We start from the raw sequence: 21,761 nt of genomic DNA on the forward strand, positions 1-21,761 counted from the left end.
CACCTTATAAAGTGGATGTGTCTCTTTAGAAGACTTGAATTAAACTTTTCCATTCAAATAGATTACTGTTACAATGAGTGTTGTGCTTTTCAATGCTTGAAAATAATGATTGCCTTGACAAAATGGATGGACAAAAATGTAGATATTAAAATATTTAGTATGTAGTAGTTTTCCCGATGGTATTAAAAATTATAGGCTAGGCCTACTGAATATTGACATATTTCAAGGTGTCATATTGAAGTTAGAAATTCCAGTATCCACTAATTAATGTCCTTTGACAATGGTAAAAACGTGTTAAAAGTAGCTATTTTCTACATAAATCTATGATTTTGTTGAATATTTTTATTGGTAATGCATTAACTATCGCCAGCTAAAAAGTAATTAGTAACTAGTACTCTGAGTAGTTTTTGAGAAGAGTAATTTGTACTTTTACTTAATTACTTTTTTGACACCAGTACTTTTACTTGTAATTGAGTATTATTTCAGCAATGTAACGGTACTTGTACTTGAGTACAAATTTTCAGTACTCTTTCCACCTCTGCTCTTCAGAAACCTACGGGTGACATCACGGACACTACGTCCATATTTTTTTACAGTCTATGCTCCAAACATGCAACGTGAGGGGGAGAACCGTCAATTTAAGCACTGCAATCCACTTCAATAAGTGCAAATAGGGCCAGCACTCACCCAGAGGCCTCCGTGCCACAAGCAACGAGCTTCAATGTTGGAAAAAAGGGTGTCTCGGGGCTTCCCTCCACAGACATAGACAGGATTCGCATCACCGTTCCAACACGGGGAGGCGGATAGGGGATCGCACATTAATCAGTGTATTTCACTCAGTGACGGTTAGATAACACAATCAAAACACTCCAATCCACTTCAAATTCAGTGTCGAAACATGTAGGTAAGAGATCCAATGGTCGATTACTTATCTCTCTCCCTTCCAGGCGAACGGTGTATCTTCACAACTCTTTCACACTCCTCGAGTCCCATCCAACACACTTGCCCCTGCACACCACAATTCTTCTTTGCAACACTCAAATGAAACGACGTCTCACGGGGGAGAACCCACACACCAGTCTCTCTTCACTAGCTTTTTATACCCTTCTCAATGCCCACATGGCTTTGTCATGGCTCTAAATGAATTCCCCACACCTGATGTCGATTTCCTCATCCCGGTTGGCAAGGCAACAGACACACATTTACACGGGGGGTGGAGTGTCCTTGTTATTATACCGGAGGGGACACAATTGCGGCGAACTTTAGTTCCGCCCTCTCATTTGTCACACCGTGACATATACACTAGATGTCAGGGTTGTGTTTTATATTTCGTGTTGTTATAAATATAGCCTATGCAGTGAAGATAATCAATTGCGTTGCCTGAACTACATTTGTGTGGCCATTAATATGTTTAAGATTTTTTTTTTTTTTTATGAAAATGAAAATGAAAAGAGGCAGAGTGTTGGTTTATAACATATTTTGTTTTACCTCTCTGCTGGCAGTCAGACCAAGTGTCTGGGATAGAACACAACGACCAGAGGATGAATCAACTGAAGAGGAAGAGATGGATGTTGAACTGTTGCTTCAGTGCCATGATTACGATGCAAAACCAGAACCATCAGCTTTGGATATAGCATGTGAGAAAATAGAGGTGATAGAGGAGATGCAAAAGAGAATGGCTGAGGTTACACTGAAGCAGTCGTTTGGCTTGGAGAGGTTTTTAGCATCGGATGATGACATCAGATTCTATACCAGGTACGTATCATGTCACCTCTGTGGTTATGACTTTCTTGCAGACCTAGATTGTGTTCAAATCCATTCATTTATGAATCACAGTAGTGGGCAGAATATTCAGATCCTTTAATTCGGTAAAAGCACTGATACCACAATGTGAAAATACTCCACTACCTGCATTCAAAACCTTAATTATGTAAAAGTATGTAAGTATTATCAGAAAAATGTACTTAAAAGTATGAAAAGTAAAAGTACTCATAGTGCAGTAAAATGATCCCTTTCAGTGTTTTACTATTATATAGGATGTTTATGGATTAATATTACTGCTGCATTAATGTGTATGTTTCATTTTACTACTGTGGATGTTTAAGGTTGAGATTATTTTAACTTCTTTATATACTGTTGGCTAGTTTAATCTATAAGATCATCATAGCCTGTTTGTAGCATCTCTGTCCTGTGAGAACCACATATCTCAGCTTTGTGATGATGCATTTTCCAAACATCAATAATGAGTTATGCTTTGATTTAAAGGGATACTCCACTTTAAAATGAAAATTCTGTCATCATATACATCATATCCTCATGTTGTTTCAAACCTGTATGAATTTCTTTCTTCTGCTGAACAGAAAGGAGTTAGGGTTAGAATATTCCTACTATGGAAGTCCAATAAAGACCAAAAACTGTCTGATTACTGACATTCTTCTAAATATCTTCCTTTCTGTTCAGCAGAAGAAAGAAATTCATACAGGTTTGAAACAACATGAGGATATGATGTATATGATGACAGAATTTTCATTTTAAAGTGGAGTATCCCTTTAAAGGTAATAATAATTTTCTTTCACTCTTTTAGATTTGCCAGCTACCGCCACCTACAGGCATTTTGGAGACAGACTGAACCTGCAACAAGGAGAATAGTGCGTGTTGGTTCACAGTCATCCACTTCCAGCACAACAGCAGCTCCTGACAATGCCACTGATCCACCTCGTCGACCGGTAGGCATAGTTCATACTTAATCATTTTGTTTATAAAAGTAGCTTGCTGATAAATCTGCATCCGTAACAACCCAACTGTCTAATTCAATATAATTAAAACCACATACAAGTGGTCTCAGACTTTTGGACCCCACTTTACAAACATTTATGATGACCATGCAATGATTATCATTTTTACTACTAAGACTTGTTCCCCCTGCTCCCCACCAGAGCCGATGCCTTCCGATGATTGATGAACTGTTCCTGTTCTTGGTGTACCTATCACTGGGACTGAAGGAGAAAGATCTGGGTGATCGTTTCAATATTCATCAGTCCACCGTCAGCAGGATAATCAAAACCTGGGTACATTTTTTGTACACCTTATTGGGTGCTGTTGGGATATGGATGTCTCCTGAGACAATTAGAGCCACGATGCCGAGTGTATTCGGCAAATACTCTGACACCCAAGTCCGTATTGATTGTACAGAGATGAGATGTCAGATGCCTTCATCTTTACTCTTACAGAGTGAGATGTTTTCACAGTATAAATCCCACACTACCCTGAAAGGAATGATTGGTGTGTCACCACATGGTGCTGTTACTTTTATTTCCTCACTGTATTCCGGCTCTATCAGGGACAAAGAACTGTTCAGGCAATCTGGCATTATCCCTCTTTTGGATAAAGATATGGCTGTAATGGTGGACAAGGGATTCAGAATTGACGACCTAGTGCCTTGCAAAGTTTACAGACCACCTTTTCTGAGTAAAAAGTCACAGCTGTCTCATGGCGAAGTGCTGGTCACTCAGGACATTGCACGGTTAAGGATACATGTGGAGAGGACAATTAGGCGCATCAAAGAGAACAAACTGTTTGACACTATTATCCCTCTGTCCATTTGTGCCAGTATCAACCAGCTTTTTGCAGTAGCCTGCCTCCTAACAAACTATCAAAACAAGCCACTGGTCAAAGCTTGGGCCAAATAACTGTGTTAACCTCACTGAGCCAGTCTCTCTGGATACTAATACACTGAATGGTCAATATTATTGTCTCAGATCTGCTTGCTAAACTGCTAATGGACCTCCCTTAATTCTGTTCCATTTGTCTCTCTTTATAAACAATAACACTACATAACAATTTCAACAAACTGGATTCTCTGATGTAGATTTAACATATGTATTCCATGATACATGTTTATGTAGCAATACAAGTTATGTTATGTTTGACTTTGAGTGATTTAATTTGTCAAAGTGCCAACTGTTCATTAATTGTCCCCCTCTCTATCTCTTGTAGTAAAATGTACATCTTTTATACAGTCACCATGAGACACTGTATATGGAATGATTTAATTATTTTTGTTACAAATAAATCAGAAAAAAAACTTTTTTCTCTCCTTTGTGTTTCTTGCAAAATACGCTGTATTTATATAACTTATTTATATAACATTTGTGGTGTAACGTTTTGATGCAAATATTGCTTCTTTGGCGATAAAGAGTTTGGCTGACCTAAAGAACATCCTTCCAACAGTGATGCATAAAACATTGAAATTGCCTGTAAGAGCCCCTCAAAAATAGCTATGGTTTCATTTCTAGATGTAAATGACAAACGTGAACTGAGAAAAAAAGTCACCTTGTTTGAAAAATCTGAACCATATTTTACTGTCAAGTAATAAACAACATTAAGTAAATGGCACCTGTGTCAAGTCAAGTATATTTGTATAGCGCTTTTCACAATACAGATTGTATCAAAGCAGCTTCACAGTATTAAATTAAAATAATACAACAAAGTTTGTTTCAAGAGGAATTTATTGATTGATCAAATTAAATTAAATATCCCCAAAATATCCCCTGTGTGTGGTGTAATTACTTTAAACAGGCATTTAAAATTAAACAAAGCATGAAATAATGAATTACACAGATAGCAGGTGAATATAATATAACAATACAATAGTGAAATAAGCCAATACATTTTCCAAATTCAGGTGAAATGCATAAAATGTTATTTACTCCTGCTTCTCACAATAACATATTGCAGGTAATTTCATTTTTCTTCATACAAAGGCCCCCACCTGAATTATCCTGCATCGATCAGTAAGATCTTTTGGAGACAGACAAGTACTTCTGCATGTACACTGTAAAGTAAAACTGGTCCACCCTCTCTCTGATGACTGCTTTTACCTCCGGGTCAACCTGGATACGCTGCACCAGCATGTCTTCCTGAGCACAAATCACAAGGTCACACCATTGCAGGCCAGTGATCAACAGTTGACCCTGCACCTGCCAGTAGTAAGAGTGGCTTTTACGAAGAGCCAAAGTGCCATTCTGCATTTTAAGGTTTTTGCAGTCCACATAGTTCTTCACATTAGGGCACTTTATCTCAACCAGTCCAAACGGTGGCTGTGCGAATGGATCAAAAATCAAGCCATCTGGCGAGGCACCAAGCCAAGGGGCATCTGGGTGGATGACGAGGCCACAGGGTGTGTAGTTGACATTTTTCATCTGGCAGTACTCCCTTGCCACCTCAACTCCATGTCTGCACCTCTTCTCATTTCTGCAGTCTGCCTTGTTCCTTTGAGGACTCTTTCTGCAAGAGACTTTGCAGAGCTCTCTCCCCTCACAAAACACACCTCTCTAAAGCGTGAGGAGGTGATCCTAGGCCTCCGGAGCTGATGCCACTCCTGGTCTGCTGCCTGCTCTCTTGTCGCTGCCTCAATCTTATAGGCCATGTCCAGTGTAACATTCAAGCTTTTAAGGTGGAAGTGCTCCTCCTCAATGCACACATGCACACAGTCTGTCGGGGCAAGCCTGTACTCCCCAATAGGCAGCGGTGGGTAAGGTGGAGGATCCTGGTGCATCTTGACTAACTTTGTGGGCAATACAGGCTGCTGGTATGAGAGCACACTCCCCCTTTTTGCTAAGCCAAAAACTGTCTCAACAAGGGTCTTCTCGTCACTGATGCCCACAGTTGCTGCTAGAGGTTTCTCTCTAATGCTAAAGTCTTTGTACAGATGTGTATGCCTTTTACCGCTGTGTGGCGCTGTAATCACAGACTTTGAAAAGTGTCAGTTTATTCTCTTTATGACGTAATCTGCCGCGGCAGTAATCTGAGCTGAGGTCACAGATAAATTCAAGATAAATATTGTGGTTAAACGAATTCAAATTCATTAAATTTAAACAACGTAGACACACGTTAACATTGTGTGCCCAGTTTTTCTATAATTTAGAAAGGCTATGTCAATAGGTTACTTGTCATTTACTTCGTGTTATTTTAATGTGTTTGTAGATTTATTAACTGAAACATAACAGTGAAATAAATTAAAATAATTTACCGTAAAATTAAAACATTTTCAGGACTTGCAGTTAGGCTACTAACCGATGTTAGTCGGTTTAAGCATTCTTTGTTATATTCAGAATGAAATAGGCTTACATGTTGTTATGATTATCAATTGAATTCTTTAATAAATAATCAACCACAATGCCTAGCCTACTGCCGCAGCAAAAATAAACCAGTCGAATTTCAAAGTCGTTCGCGAAATGACTATACCGGGTGGCGCAAGTGACAGGGCAAAACAGCAGCAACTGCGGCATTTTAAAAGGTAAGTTTCCTATCTGTTTATTTAAAACAAAAAACAAAAAAAACAAAAAACATGGCGCAAGATCTTGTAAAAAAAAAAAAAAAAAAAAACTGTTTTCATTATTTGAACAAAAATGAGACTGATTGAATATGTAAAAATATTAAACAAACAAAGCAGAGAATAAAACAAACTTTTAGGGAAAAAATATAGGCCTATTATGCAACAACAGAATTGGTTAACATTAACAAAAGCAAAATATGTAAAAATACATTTCAAACAAAATAAAACAATATGTAAAAATACATTTCAAACAAAATAAAACAAAACAAATTCGTGGCCAAGTGGTAGACTATAACTTACGTTTCAATAATTCAGATGACACGGGTTCAAATCTCGAACAAACATGGGCTACTTTTTTATTATTAATGCAGAGAGATTTGATAGTTCTAAAATATTGCTACACCATATTGTTTTTTCTCCTATAGCCTATATTAAATATTTTATATTTATCAAATAAAATTACCATTCATTTCCATTTTACATTAGGGACAATTTTTATCCAACAGAATGGCTGAATTTACATCTGCATAATAATAATAATAATAATAAACACAAAAACAGCACAAGGTCTTGTAAAAACACTTTTTTTATTTGTTCAACACATAATTTGGAGACAGTAAATTGCCAATGTTAAAAAATAAACAAAAAAAAGAATATAACATTTTTACATTTTTTTTACATTTTTACATAAAAAAATAAACACAGTCACTTAAACTATAGGCTAAATCTTGCAGGCTTTGGAAGTGAAAAAAGTTGAAAAAGTTATATATTTATATTGCATTATTATGAAAAATTTCGATTTATATCTAAATATATTTTCCGAACCATGTTTTACTCTAAACTGTAAGAACATCGAATAGCCTATCTATAAATCCTTAAACATTTTTTAAGCCATAAATCCATAAATCTAAAAGCCATAATCTATATTTATATATGGATGTTAGCTAAAATTCGGTGAGGTTCCGACTCACAACCGACCCTACTAACATTAATATTAACGTACATATTTCCAAAGTCTTCTTTCCTATTGTGTGACATTCAATGGCGTACCTTGCCCGCAGATCACCAGATCTCAACCCGATCGAACTGGTTTGGCACGCACTAAAAGAGTTCGTCAGACGTGAGGCTAAGCCATGGAACAAAGACGAGCTTCTTCAGGCCATAGTGACTTTCTGGAGAGATCGCCTGACAAAACCAGCGTGCAATAACTACATCGATCACCTTCAGAAGGTTTTGCCGGCGATGGTACAGCGCAACGGGGGTTCTACTGGAATGTAGAAATGTAAAATAGGCCTATTGAATTGTTTTCAATATTTTTCTATTGAAATGTTTTGTATTTTTATATTTCATTCATTAAAGAAACCTATTCTGACCACAACAACGCGGGACTACTGTATTTCATTCTTAAATATCATACATAACGCAAAATCCAAATGCTGCTTCCTGGCATATGTTAGCTAATAGCAAGTCAATGTTTGAATTAATTTACAATAATTTAATTTCATTTATTTCAGTGTTAATGTTTGAGTTAAAAAATCCTCTACAAATTAAATTAACACAAAGTCGGCTATAAGAGTCCTTTATAGGCTACGAAAAAAGCAAAGGGCTTACGGTCTTAACATTTAGGCTACTTTGCTTTAATTCGATACATTTATTTTCAGTAGGGCCTAATAAATTTGTAGGGATGTAATTTCAGTATGCTTTACCAACGCTATGTATTCAATTAAAGTTCCAAGAGGTCTGGTCTCTATATTTCCTTCCCAGCTGACACTAATATGCAAGTGCACAGCAAAAATCACAACTTGTGCTTAAGGTGTCTCAACTGTACACAGTCTACCCTACAGTGTGAATTCGTTACAAGGTTTCATTTAATTAAATTAATGTGCAGCAATTTGTACAAATAGAGTCTATAGGCCTACTATACTGTTGTAGCCATTAAATAATCTCATTTAGTATCATATTTGTTAAAATATTATAATGTTTTTTTTTTCCATCTATGTTGAATATGAAAAGTGAACAGCACGAGTAAGATAGGATGCATTATATCGAGAGATGGATATGGAGTGGGTCAGACATGATTTTGACCACTTCATTAAGTTTTGTTTAGTAGAAAACCTTTCTTTAAAGTGAATTTCGTTTTCTATAAATTGTATCTTAATTTTAATCAATTTTTCATCAACCAATTGCCTGGATTTAATAAGTAAGAGAAGCAAATATAACAGACACTAATCATGGAGGCGCCCGCGCGGTCACTTGCATTGCACGTCAGCTGGAGCGCATCTCATCCTCCTAACTTAACGAAACTATGTCTTTATGTGCATTTCTCTCTAGGTGCGTTCACTACAAATATGGCGATCGTCAAAACACTAGTTTATTGATAAAAATCAATGCAAGCATCACCGGATTTACGAATACACATCTTGCTTGTTGCACGCACACATATGTCGAAAAAACGAAATATTATGTTGAAATAAACATCTTTTAGAATATTTGATTAAATGCTGATTGTTGCGCTTGTTCAATTTAATAAAATTAAAACTTTAATTGTGATAATTAAAATAATTGAAAATTAAATATTTAGTGGCCAAGTTTTGCTAATTCATTATATAGGCTATTATATGCCTATTGCCTATATTAAGTAGGTCATATTAAGACAAGGCATATATTAAGTTATTTTAGCTGTTATGAGAAAAATAAATCTAACGAAATCTAAAATCTAAATCTAATAAATCTAAAAAAAATTCTAACGCCAATTCAACATGCCAGAATAAAACCTGATTTTTGAACAATGCGTAACGCCACTCGGCCTGGTGTGCCAAAACACTACATTTTAAACTTCAATGTTTAATTCAAAACAATCTCAAAACGTGTTGTGACATTTTTTTAAAGCAGTAGCCTAACCTATATACATTAAGGGCATTGAAACCAGGATCTTAACTAAAACGCGTTCCGCGTAATCTCTCAAAAATTATGCCACACTACTCCATGTAGTTTTTTTTTTTAAGGACTGCTTTTGAAATCACTATAAATTACTATGCAATTGTATCGCTCACGAGAGCTCTTCATTTATCTAATTCCTCAATAGAATAGTAAAAATATTCAGCGTCATTGCTCCTAATATCGTCTCTATTTTTAACTTTTGATTCTATTTTTTCAGTTCTAAAATTGATTCTATCTTTGGTTCTATTCTGTTGTAGCCTAATAGGCCTATTTATATATATGAAAAATATGCCTATTAGGCTTAGGGTTTTATATTTAACCCACTTACATTTTAAAATACGGCAATTGCTGCTGTTTTGCACAATGTCCCTTTGCGCCACCTGGCGGTCATTTCGGGAACGACTTTGAAATGCGGCTGGTTTATTTTCGCTGCGTTGATTTGCATTGCAGTGCCGTGGTAATAGGCATTCTGGTTGTCCACCATCTGTGTACATGTCTTCCATCAGTAGCAAAGAGATGTCTAGTGGGTCCCCAACCAAGCCCTTGTAGAGTGTACTCCTGTGAAAGAATGTAATAGTGTTAGTAATATTAGTGTTAGTAGTGTAATTAGTGTTAGTAATATTTGAAGGTTACTGACACCTATGGAATCTTTCTTTTCTTTTATTTATTTATTTGTGTGTGTGTGTGTGTGTGTGTGTGTGTGTGTGTGTGTATACTGTGTAGCAACAATGACATCTGCTTTTCACATTAAGTGAATCATGTGATGTCGAACACATCTTCTTTGTCCAAACAGCGCTGGTTAATAACTCCCCACGGAATAATTCACCAGCGCCGGGGTGTCTGTCGCCCCCCCAGTTCAGCGCGGACACACACACACACACACACACACACACACACACACACACACACACACACACACACACACACACCAAGAGACCAACATTTGTGTGTAACTCAGGATAAGCAATATCTCTTTTAAATATATGTACAATTCCATTATGCATGTGTGATTAATGTTGTTTTGATCATATAGTTATGATCTTCGAGTGTTTGGATCTGAAATGTATTTCTGAAGAATGTTCTCCCAGTAGAATCGCATCCCGTAATCCGATCTCATTGGCAGGTCATAAAAGCTGACCACCAACCCACACACAAACACACTCTGGACTGTGAAACAGAAACCCCCTTACAGAAAAGGACTTTTACCCATAAAGTCACTCTTAAATGTACTAAATATATATATTTGTGTGTTAAGAGGTGTGTGTAAACCATAGGAAAGCATACATGTCCTATTTGTAACATTAATAGAACTGCAAATGCCTATACAAATGCATAATAATGTATCGTTGCATGGCTACAAAGCCTATATTCTATTTTTGATATCTCTGTAATCCTCTCCAGCTAACGGAGTTGAATTCCGATAGCAGAATTTAGTGATGCGCATTGTTTTATAAGTTCATATGTCTGGAGAAAATCAATCATGACTCATTCGAGTGGGCGTGTCTAACCGGACAAAGGAATCTTCCCGCTCGAAAAATCTCGACAGCTGATTCGTCCTACACGAAGGAGGGAACGGCACATGGGACACTGATAAAAGTCCAAACCTTCAGTTTCCTCGCCCTCTTATCTCTTCCCTCTCTCATCCAACTCTCTCTCTTCCTCTCAACTCATCCTCTCTTCGGACCTCCTTCTCCCCGGCGCAGCGCTTCTCCAAGGAACATCTGGAGGAGGCCCTGGCCTTCTCCATCGAGCGAGCACATGTTCGAGTCGTAGCTGCGTCCCTTGCAACAAAGACCTTAAACCTCTCCCATCCCAGGAGATGAACTTTATTTTCCGGTAACATTACATTCAGTGAGCCTTTCAAGCTTCCCGCGACACCGGAAGACGCAGCAGAAACAGGACACCATCCTCGCTTCTTGCATCAGCTTCAGCCTGACCAGAAAGAGCACTCGCAAGTATATTGATTCCTATAAAAGCTGTTCCAGGTGTCTAGGTCTTAGGTCTGTGATTTAAGTTACCCTCTATCTTCCCTCTATATCTTTCTTTCTTTCATTCCATTTTCATTCTGATCACGCTATGTTTATGTTTTTGTTCGGTTAAATGTTTATTTGTTTGTTTGCATTTTTACGTACGTTTATGTTTGTAGTTTATATAATCTCTAGTGTGTGCCATTTTATTAATAAATCCATTTACTTTTAATTGTCTCTGTGTTTGAAAACCCACCTTATAAAGTCAATGAAATTTTAAAGATCTAAGCTACAAGCTCGACATAAACTACATTTAGTAGTTCTTAATTCAGAAACTCAGTAAGTTTGATATTCGTGGCCAGAAGATAAAACTTTCTTGGAGTTTGAAAAGGGATACCCCCTTCTTAACTGTAATGATCAGACAGTACAGAACAAGGGAATCTCGATAATTGATAAAATAAATGTACATGCGACTTATGAATTATGACCATGAGTCATAGTTATTAATATTTCCAAAATTCCCTATATTCTTGAGCTAATTCACATTTACCCCGAGTCGTTATTGTTACAACTGTATGTATGTGTATGCGTGTACATATATGTGTGTATATGTGTACATATGTGTGTATATGTGTACATAAGTGTGTGTGTGTGTGTGTGTGTATACATATGTAGACTGTATGATGCAGTAATTGCAATAGCATCTCACTACCTCACCTGACTCCTCCTTCCGTGAGCCGGTTGAGTCTTGGTTTGCTGATGACCGTTTTGTTTATTGGCCCAGGTTTCACTCCCTGACAAAAAAAAAAAAGGACATACAATCTTAACAATAGGAGACAATAAAATTGAAAGGAACCCACCCCCCACCCACACACACACACACACACCCACACACACACACACACCCACACCCACACACACCCACACCCACACACACACACCCACACACACACACACACACACACACACCCCCCCACACACACACACACACACACACACACACACACACACACCCACACACACACCCACACACACCCACACCCACACCCACACACACACACACACACACACCCACACCCACACACACACCCACACCCACACCCACACACACACACACACCCACACACACACCCACACACACCCACACCCACACCCACACACACACACACACACACACCCACACACACACCCACACCCACACACACACACACACACACACACACACACACACACACACACACACACACACACACACACACACACACACACAAATCAAACTAATCTGGCAAAGTATGTGACATAATACAACTGCCTATGTTAAAACAATGAGAGCAAAACAAAATTGCATTCAATTGCATTGCTCTCCATCTAAGGTTCCTGACCCTTTAAAAGTTGGACTCGGCATTGACAGATTATTCTACTACATTTGTATACTTAAATATCACTAATGCCAGGGGCCTGTACCATGAAGGTAGCTGAACAAACTCGGGGTTACAGGATTAGTTTTGAGTTGACAAAACCAAACCGATGCAATCAGGCTTTATTGGTACCATGATGCAGCTCATCAACTTTCTCTGTCAACTCAGGCTTTGATCCTTAAGCTATGATTACTCCACGCGCTTGCACATAAAAGAGTGACGTCGACGCTGAACAACCAATCGCGGGTAGAGCGAGAGCGATATATTTTTCCGCGGAGGAGCAAGAGATAATCATTCAGAATTACGATGAATTTAAATATGTATTTCAAGCTCGAAACAATACGGTCTCTGCTGCCAAAGCAAGATAAGACTGTTGGAGAAAGATTGCTGATGGTTAATGTGTAAGTTAAACAAATACGTTCTATATTTATGTAAAATTATGTATGTACTGTATGTGTAGCCTATATGTGTAATATAGCCTATAGCCTATTTTTATAATATATAAAAAATGTGCATGTATGTACTAAGAGAGATTAATATTCATTGATTTTTTGATTTTTAGATGCAACCCCAACTCCAAATGTTCTTGGCAGCAGATAACGACAAAATATAAAAATATAATTCAAAGTGGTGAGTATTTACCACAACCTTTTATTACTTTAGTGAACATTTTATCACAAACACTTGTTTGCAGCAAACAGAAATAAAGAGTTAAATTCAGAAAACCAGAATACACTGGCGGAGGAGTTGGCTCTGAGTAGGTAATGAGGGACGGCCGATGGGATTACAGGTGCTGTACAATCTGACCCTGGTGCTGGCTCCTCTAAGCAAGTAACACTGGGTACGTGTGCGATACATTACTACTTTTTTAAGTTTTAAATCTGGCTGACTGTATGTTCTGCAGTAGAGGGAAATACAGTGTCCCTGTTGAAGCCAGCACACATACACACAGTCTCCCACACAGAGGTCAGTATACAGCAGACAGAACACCAAACATAACCTGCTTTACAACAGTTATGCTTTATATTGGCCTATTTTTATTTATTAGGGTGGAGGAAATGAAGACACTCTGTCTGTGTGTTCTCAGACAGTTGCTGAGGTGAATGCACTGGGCTTTTTTATTATGGCAAACATTTGAATGTGTGGCATAAAAAAGGGACTGGCCCTTACACATCTCTTTTATTGTAGGATTTTTCACAACCTGCCCCAGAAACTGAGGCCTCTACCTCAATGTGCTTCAGAAGAAATGTGTAAGGATTTAAAACCCTTGACATAAATTACTGTCAGTCCTGTGTTTGTAGGCAAGGCAAGGCAAGGCAAGGCAAGTTTATTTATATAGCACATTTCATACACAATGGCAATTCAAAGTGCTTTACATAGAAGAAATTAAAATAATGAAAAGAAATAAGAATAATTAAAACAGTTTAGAAAAATAAAATAAAATACAGTACTTTTAAAAAATAAAAAAAGATTATTTATTATAGATCTTTCTTTCAAAGGATTCCCTTAAGACTTAAATCTTTCAACCTTCTTTTAACCTTCAATCTTCTTACGACTTCCATCTATCAACTTTCCTTTAACTTTCTTTTCTCCCTCATTTACTCACACGTTGTTTTCACTTTCTTTAGCACTTTAGCACTGCGTTCACATTCTTTCTCAGACGAAAACTTTAATATCGTCATTTAAATACTGTTCTACTTTCAGACCCACATTAATCACTTTCACATTATCACCTTCTGAGTGGGCATTTACAGTTTCGGGCTAAATGCCCTGCTGACATAGGATAAATTAAAATAATTAAAAGAAATAAGAATAATTAAAACAGTTTAGAAAAATAGAGTAAAATACAGTACAGTACAATCAGTCGGACGAACAGTGGCACAGTGCTCATTCAGTAAATGCACAGCTAAACAGAAGTGTTTTGAGTCTGGATTTGAATGTGACCACTGTAGGAGCACATCTGATCTCTTCTGGAAGCTGGTTCCGGCTGTGGCTGGCATAATAGCTAAAAGCAGACTCACCATGTTTAGAGTGAACCCTTGGTATTTCTAGCTGATATGATCCTAATGATCTGAGTGATCTGTTGGGTTTATATTCAGTGAGCATATCTGCAATGTATTGAGGTCCTAGGCCATTGAATGATTTATATACCAGTAATAATACTTTAAAATCAATCCTAAATCTAACTGGGAGCCAGTGTAAAGACCTGAGGACTGGTGTGATATGTTCATATTTTCTGGTTCTGCTCAGAATCCTGGCGGCAGCGTTCTGTATGAGCTGCAACTGTCTTATGGTCTTTTTGGGAAGGCCAGTGAGGAGTCCATTACAATAATCCACCCTGCTGGTGATGAAAGCATGCACAAGTTTCTCTAAGTCTTGTCTGGAAACAAAGCATCTGATTCTTGCAATATTTTTCAGATGATAGTATGCTGATTTAGTTATTGCTTTGACATGACTACTGAAACTAAGGTCTGACTCTAGTGTCACACCAAGATTCCTGACTTGATGTTTAGTTGTTTGACCCCTAGAGTGAAGGTATGCGTTCACTTTGAGAACTTCATCTTTGTTTCCAAACGCAATAACTTCAGTTTTGTCTTTGTTTAATTGAAGAAAGTTTTGACACATCCAACTGTTGACTTCATCAATGCATTGGCACAGGGAGTCAATGGGGCTGTAATCGTTAGGCGATAGGGCTAAGTACAGCTGTGTATCGTCTGCATAGCTGTGGTAAGCAATTTGGTTGTTTCTCATTATTTGGCTCATTGGGAGCATATACAGGTTGAACAGGAGTGGCGCAAGAATTGAGCCTTGAGGGACTCCGCATGTCATGGATGTCCACTCAGACTTATGGTCTCCTATACTCACATAATAACCTCTCCCATCTAAGTATGACCTGAACCATTTTAGGACTATCCCAGAAAGCCCCACCCAGTTTTCCAGCCTGTCCAGAAGTATGTTGTGATCGACAGTGTCAAATGCAGCACTGAGGTCGAGTAGTACCAGCACTGATAATTTTCCTGAATCAGTATTTAAGCGAATATCGTTTATTATCTTTATGAGCGCTGTCTCTGTGCTGTGGTGCGGTCGGAAACCAGATTGAAAATTGTCAAAGTATCCATTCGAGCTTAAGAATTAGTTCAGCTGATTGAAGACAACTTTTTCAATGAACTTGCCTATGAAAGGAAGATTTGAGATCGGTCTATAGTTGCTTAATATGGTCTTATCCAGATTGTTCTTTTTCAGGAGGGGCTTGACAACTGCAGTTTTCAGGGAGTTTGGAAAACTCCCAGAGAGAAGTGAGGCATTTACCACTTCTAGAAGATCTGCTTCTAAACTGTTTAGCACAATTTTGAAGAAAGATGTGGGAAGTGTGTCAAGAGCGCATGTTGATGTTTTAAGGTGCTGTACGGTTTCTTCCAAAATTTTGCCATCAATTTCTTTGAAATCAGACAAAGTTACTACTTTCTCAGGTGGTCTGATCTGTCTGACCCCAGCGCAACTCAAGGATGTGCTGATCACCTTTCTGATATTATTGATTTTCTCAGAGAAGAAAGAAGCAAACTCACTGCACTTGCTGTTTGAGAGCATTTCACTGGGAATCTGGCTTGGGGGGTTTGTCAGTCTCTCTACAGTAGCAAAAAGAGTGCGTGTGTTGTTTAAATTGCTGTTTATAATATTTGAGAAGAAAGTCTGTCTAGCTTTGCCTAGTTCCATATTGAAAGCATGAAGGCTGTCTTTGTAGATGTTATAATGGACTACAAGTTTTGTCTTCCGCCACATGCGCTCTGCTTTTCTGCATTGTCTTTTCATATGTTGCACTGCTGTTGAGTTTCTCCAAGGTGCTTTTTGTCTGCCACTCTTCTTCCTGACTTTCACAGGAGCAATATCATCAATTATATTTGTAACTTTTGAGTTAAAAGAATCAAGGAGAAAATCAACAGAGTCAGCAGATATGCTTGGTGTTGTAGGAAGTCAAGGAACTTTTGGTGATTTGATGAGCCTCCAGAAAACTTGTAATGATCATGTTTGTGGTGGAATTATGTTTCAGGTGGAAACAGACTCAGTCAGGGCCCTGTACAAAAGGAGTCTTGAACTAGACTGTTCTAGCCTGGGTGCCAGCCCGAACCCCGCCCACAATATTTTTTGGTCGGGAAGTTCGGTCTGGACTCGCTCCGTTGAGGAGCTATTATGCCCGAACAAAAATTGTTCGGACCAATCAAATTGTCAGGGCGGGCTTTATACGATGATGGACAGATAAGCAACGGTAACGTCATCATCCACGTCATCAACGAGCGCTTGGGTTGAATTCAAATGACTGCCGCTGAAGAATTGAGATTTCACGAGTTCACGCTTACAAATAAGTCAGATAGAATAAATGCATATTTGGCGTGCTGTCTGAGGAGAGGCTTCGGGCTCGGTATTCGGCCCGAACCCAAAGTACTCCCCCCGTATTCCTGGCTGTGGAAGAACAAGCCAAGAGTGAGTGCAGGGATGCTGAAAACTGTCATGTTAGGTGAGTTGACCGAGTGAATAAATATATGCTTTCCTCTCATGCTGATAGACGGTTGATTGGATTGATTATTTGAATGTGCTCCTCCTGAAATTTGTTTATAAAACATCATGTGTAGATTCCGCCATCGCGTCTGTTATAGAAGATATCGACAGCGCATTAATTTTAAAAGAGGAACAGAGAACCGCGATCGGAAACATGAATGAAAAACATACGTCACTTACTCGGTTGCTCTGATTGGTTGTAGGTCTATCCAATTGAGTGCAGAGGATTTTTTTTTCCTGGTTCGGTTGAAACACGCCCCATAATCAAAGCTCAATGGAGAAGTATCAGACTCACATTCTGACTAGAATTGAGTATGACGACGTCAGGCTAAGACTGTTCACTAAAGGAGTCTTGAACTAGACTGTTCACTAAAGGAGTCTTGAACTAGACTGTTCACTAAAGGAGTCTTGAACTAGACTGTTCACTAAAGGAGTCTTGAACTAGACTGTAATCTGAGGAGGCTAAAAAAAAAAAAAAAAAAAAAAAATTGGAGATCAAACAGCTGGATAAAACTTATTTAACCAAGTAATACTTTAGTATGAATATTTATTAATGCAACTTTCTCTTGCTCTCTTTCTCCCTCCCATCCCACAAAACCAATAAAACAGTTTGAGACCTATCTGCAGTTTTAATGTGCTTTTATTAAGTGTAATACTGTATGGTGATTGCATCTACATCTGCACCAGCTGGGTGGTCAAGTGTGTTCAGGTCAGTTTCATCGGGGAGAAGCTGGTTTTGTGGTGTTTCTCGCTCCTTTCTACTGGTGGCTATATTGTGCAGAATGGCCCATGCAGCCACTATCTGTGATGCCCGCTCTGGTGACTCTTAAGGGCCGAACACAGGTGAAACGTGCCTTTAGGAGGCCAAAGGTCATCTCTATCTTCACTCTGGTTTTACTGAGGGCCACACTGAAGCGGTGCTGTGGCCCTGTCTGAGGGTCATGATAGGGGGTTATTGTGTAGGTTTTTCTAGCTCAGTTCAAATTAAGTGTTTTGTACTGTACCAAATTTAACTTGCTTTCCTCAAAGCGCTGACACAACACAGACTCATGGAAAATTCATGAGTCAAGCACTGGAGCCAGGCCATTTGGCATCCAAACTTGTGATCATACATTCATGACCACAAGTCGTCTGCAGATGAAATGTTTAATAGATCATTGTTATATCTGTTAATGTTACAATTAATTTAAAGATTCATATCACAGAAAATAAGATTAACAGAATAATAATAAAAAAAGATTCAAAATAATTCTTAACATGTATAGTATAGTACATTTGTGAAATTTTCTTTTTTTTTTATGTGTTCATGTGATGTCACTCTATCAATATATCTTACCGGCAATTTATATAAAAGCCCTCTTTTATGGACATGGTCGATAAATGTCCGGGGAACACTATTAATGAAACTATTCATGTACTCCTGCAGAGCGAGGACCACCTTACGAATGGTTCGACAAACCGTGTTTTCCCCTATAGCTTCTGTGCGTCACCCACCGTGCAGGAATGTACCACTTGCAAAAAAACGCAACGCAACGCAATATTTGCGGTACAGTAAGTGCATGAATTCGACATGTTAATTTCTTTATGTGCGGCTCAAGAAGTTCGCAAAGATAAGACATTCCTTCCGTGGAAAATCTGTATCTTTCATACAAGTAACTATCAGGAAAGGCAAGGGGATTTTGTCTGGCTAAAAACTCTTTCTCTAGGAAGTGCTCGTCAAACAATTTGCGCTGAGATGTCACAGGATTTGGAAGAAAAGGTGAAGTCATTGTAACAGACACTGGGAATAAGTTACATCACCTATATGTTTCTTTGCTCTCAGCTGATTGGTCAGACATCAGTCTGAGATCTTGAATCCAGAACATAACCTGTCCCGGAGCAGGTTAGCCGTGCAGCGTAAGATACCATGGCGACGAACACCGATTAAAGCCAAGCTACTTTCATAGTACCTAAAACCCAGGGTTGGCGGAAACTAAACTGAAACATAGCTGGCTAGCCACCTAAACCGGCTTCATGGTACAGGCCCCAGGAGTATTAATAATAATAATAATAATATGTTTATTTTATATAGCGCCTAGGGATGGGCATGATTAATCGACGATCGATAATTGATCGTTAAGAATTTCGTCGATCACGTTTATTTGTTATCGATTAAACTACTGCAGGTTGCGTTGCGTAGTGTGAGTCTTGAAGCAATGGAATTAATTTTAGCGCGGAGGTACCTGTGCATCCCGGCAACGTCAGTCCCCTCAGAGCGGGTGTTTTCGGCGGCTGGACTGGCTGTCACCAGGTTGCGGTCGCGTCTGATCCCAGATCATGTCAACATGCTTATCTTTCTCAACAGAAATCAGTAGACTGGTGCAGAAGTTCTATGGGAACTTCATGCGTTTTCTCAGATCGGATAGCTATCTGATTTATCCAAACGATTCCATTTACACCTGGTCACATAAATGTGTTTTTGCAAAACGGATATAAATCCGATCTTGAATTCCCGCGCTATATGCATATTTAAATTGTTGCACGTCATCGAAAGCAACTGATATGAGCTGCATTTTATTGATCATCAGCGAACATTTCTAAATCAAAGACCGCAACAAGATATTGTGGCAACAGCCCTGGTAAGATCATTTCGGTTCTTTACTTTTAATGAAGATGATTGTGTGTTGATGAATGACTTTCACTTTGATTTGCGATAGTTTGCACGTTGGCTTGATGAATAGATGCTCATCTGTGGTGATGCGTGTTGAAGTAGCGTCGTCATATCTGGATATAACATGACATATAGCCTATAACACGCTCTCACACGTTTATTTCTTATCATTTTTGGGATAAGTCAGATTTACATATGTGGTTTCAACAACCAGATGCATTTACTCTTGTCCAGTTTCGTCTGGAATGCGTCTCAGATCTCCTCCTGAAGTGGTTTGAGCGATCGGATTTAAATCCGTCTCGAATGCGTTTCGAAGGGCATTTAGATTTGGTCTTTTCACGAGCGGATAGCTATCCGATCACAGAAGACGGATGAAGTGGCCATGGGTCTCTGTTTAAGAACGCCGGCTCGCAGCTGCAGGTTCCGCTGGTTTAGAGCACCGCAGGAATCTTCAAGTCTACCGAACGTCCAGTTTCACTGCCACAAGTTGATCTTCTTGTAATAAAGATCTCATCGAGGACAAACAAACTGTATTTTTGTATTTTCATTGCATTTTTTATTTATAAAAAGTTAAAGAAATAATGAATTTCAATATAAAAATATTAATGATTAATCGATAGTCGATCGACTAAGAAAATTTAATCGAATGCCCATCCCTAATAGCGCCTTCCTGAGGACTCAAGGTCACTTTACAATAATTACAAATACACATAACATAGAAACATAACATAGAAACAATATATAAACTGTGAAGGATAACATAGTAGAAGAGGTACAGTACGTATTAGGCCTAGGAATTGTGTCTAAACACTTACCGTGGTTCTGGGCTTGTGCCATTGCTGCTCTGTCTCAGTGCAGGTGTGGACAGGCGGCACAACTCTGAATAATGTGCAGTTTGAAACAGCAAAGCAACTGTGTGGTTACACATTGCAGTGCCAGCTACACATGAGCACCGATTTGATGTGAGGATGACAGGGTCCGAATCCCGAAGCACTATCTGTACAAAAGTATATGGAGAATTCTTTTACAAACATTGACACAGATTTGAGAGTGTGGTTGAGCTTTAAAGCATCATATTTGAGCAGTGATTCAAACATATGCCACTGATTTGAGTAACAGTCTAGTTAGGTTGCTGGGGCAAGTTTGGCAATGACATTAATACAACAAACACAATAATAGAATTTGTTCGTGCTGTAATAGAGGGATTTTTATAGGACGTATTATGAATAACATGGAAAGATGGCACTCAAGAATCAAGGATGTCCAATCAGAGTTACCCCAGTAACCTCACTATACACATATTTTAACAAGTAGACAAAAAAACAACATTGAACTTGGAACAACTGTGCATGCATTTACCAAGCGTCTCAAGACTAAAGCAGCTCCTGCAAGTCTGTCCATGGTGATTAGACAGTCAAGGGGACCCGTCGCTCATGATCACTGATTAATCCACTCTTAATTACTCCTACCCTGAGAGGCTTGATCAATACTGTCCCTGAACTGGAACAGAACACCCAACCCATCCCTAACGTTACTCTCAGGCTGTGTGGCTTCTCGTTTTTCCTCATAGATCTGTGACTAGCTGCCCTGATGCTGACAGCACCAGTCAATCTGTCTTTGTTTGATACTGGTGAAAAATAAAGTGAAAGCGTGATTATGTAGGTAGCTGCTATATAGCTAGCAATCATAAATTTGCAGAGCATGACATTTTTTTCTATCAACTCAGATTAGCGCTGGTAGATTAATGTTATCGTTAGTTTAGCTACCATAGTGACATACTGCATTCTTCCCGTTCGCTAGCAGATACAAACCTTCATAGTCAAATATGTATGAGGAGGCGTATAGCTTAAATCCCTTGTCCATTTTAGTGGCAGGAGTTTTAGATGTCAACCTGC

General features: G+C 38.6%; 1 protein-coding gene across 1 annotated transcript; it reads right to left on the minus strand.

The window, feature by feature from the left end:
* Positions 1-4,402: 4,402 nt before the first annotated feature.
* On the minus strand, positions 4,403-20,773 carry LOC309478759 (uncharacterized protein). The gene is made up of 4 exons (XM_082142477.1): positions 20,682-20,773; positions 11,962-12,038; positions 9,765-9,835; positions 4,403-5,703 (listed from the first exon to the last, which is right to left on the minus strand). The coding sequence occupies exons 3-4, from the start codon at positions 9,778-9,780 to the stop codon at positions 5,198-5,200; spliced, it is 522 nt and encodes a 173-aa protein (XP_081998603.1). The 5' UTR covers positions 9,781-9,835; positions 11,962-12,038; positions 20,682-20,773; the 3' UTR covers positions 4,403-5,197.
* Positions 20,774-21,761: the final 988 nt, after the last annotated feature.

This window comes from Leuciscus leuciscus (genome assembly GCF_965113295.1).
Source record: "Leuciscus leuciscus genome assembly, chromosome: 17".
Classification (NCBI taxonomy): Eukaryota; Metazoa; Chordata; class Actinopteri; order Cypriniformes; family Leuciscidae; genus Leuciscus; species Leuciscus leuciscus.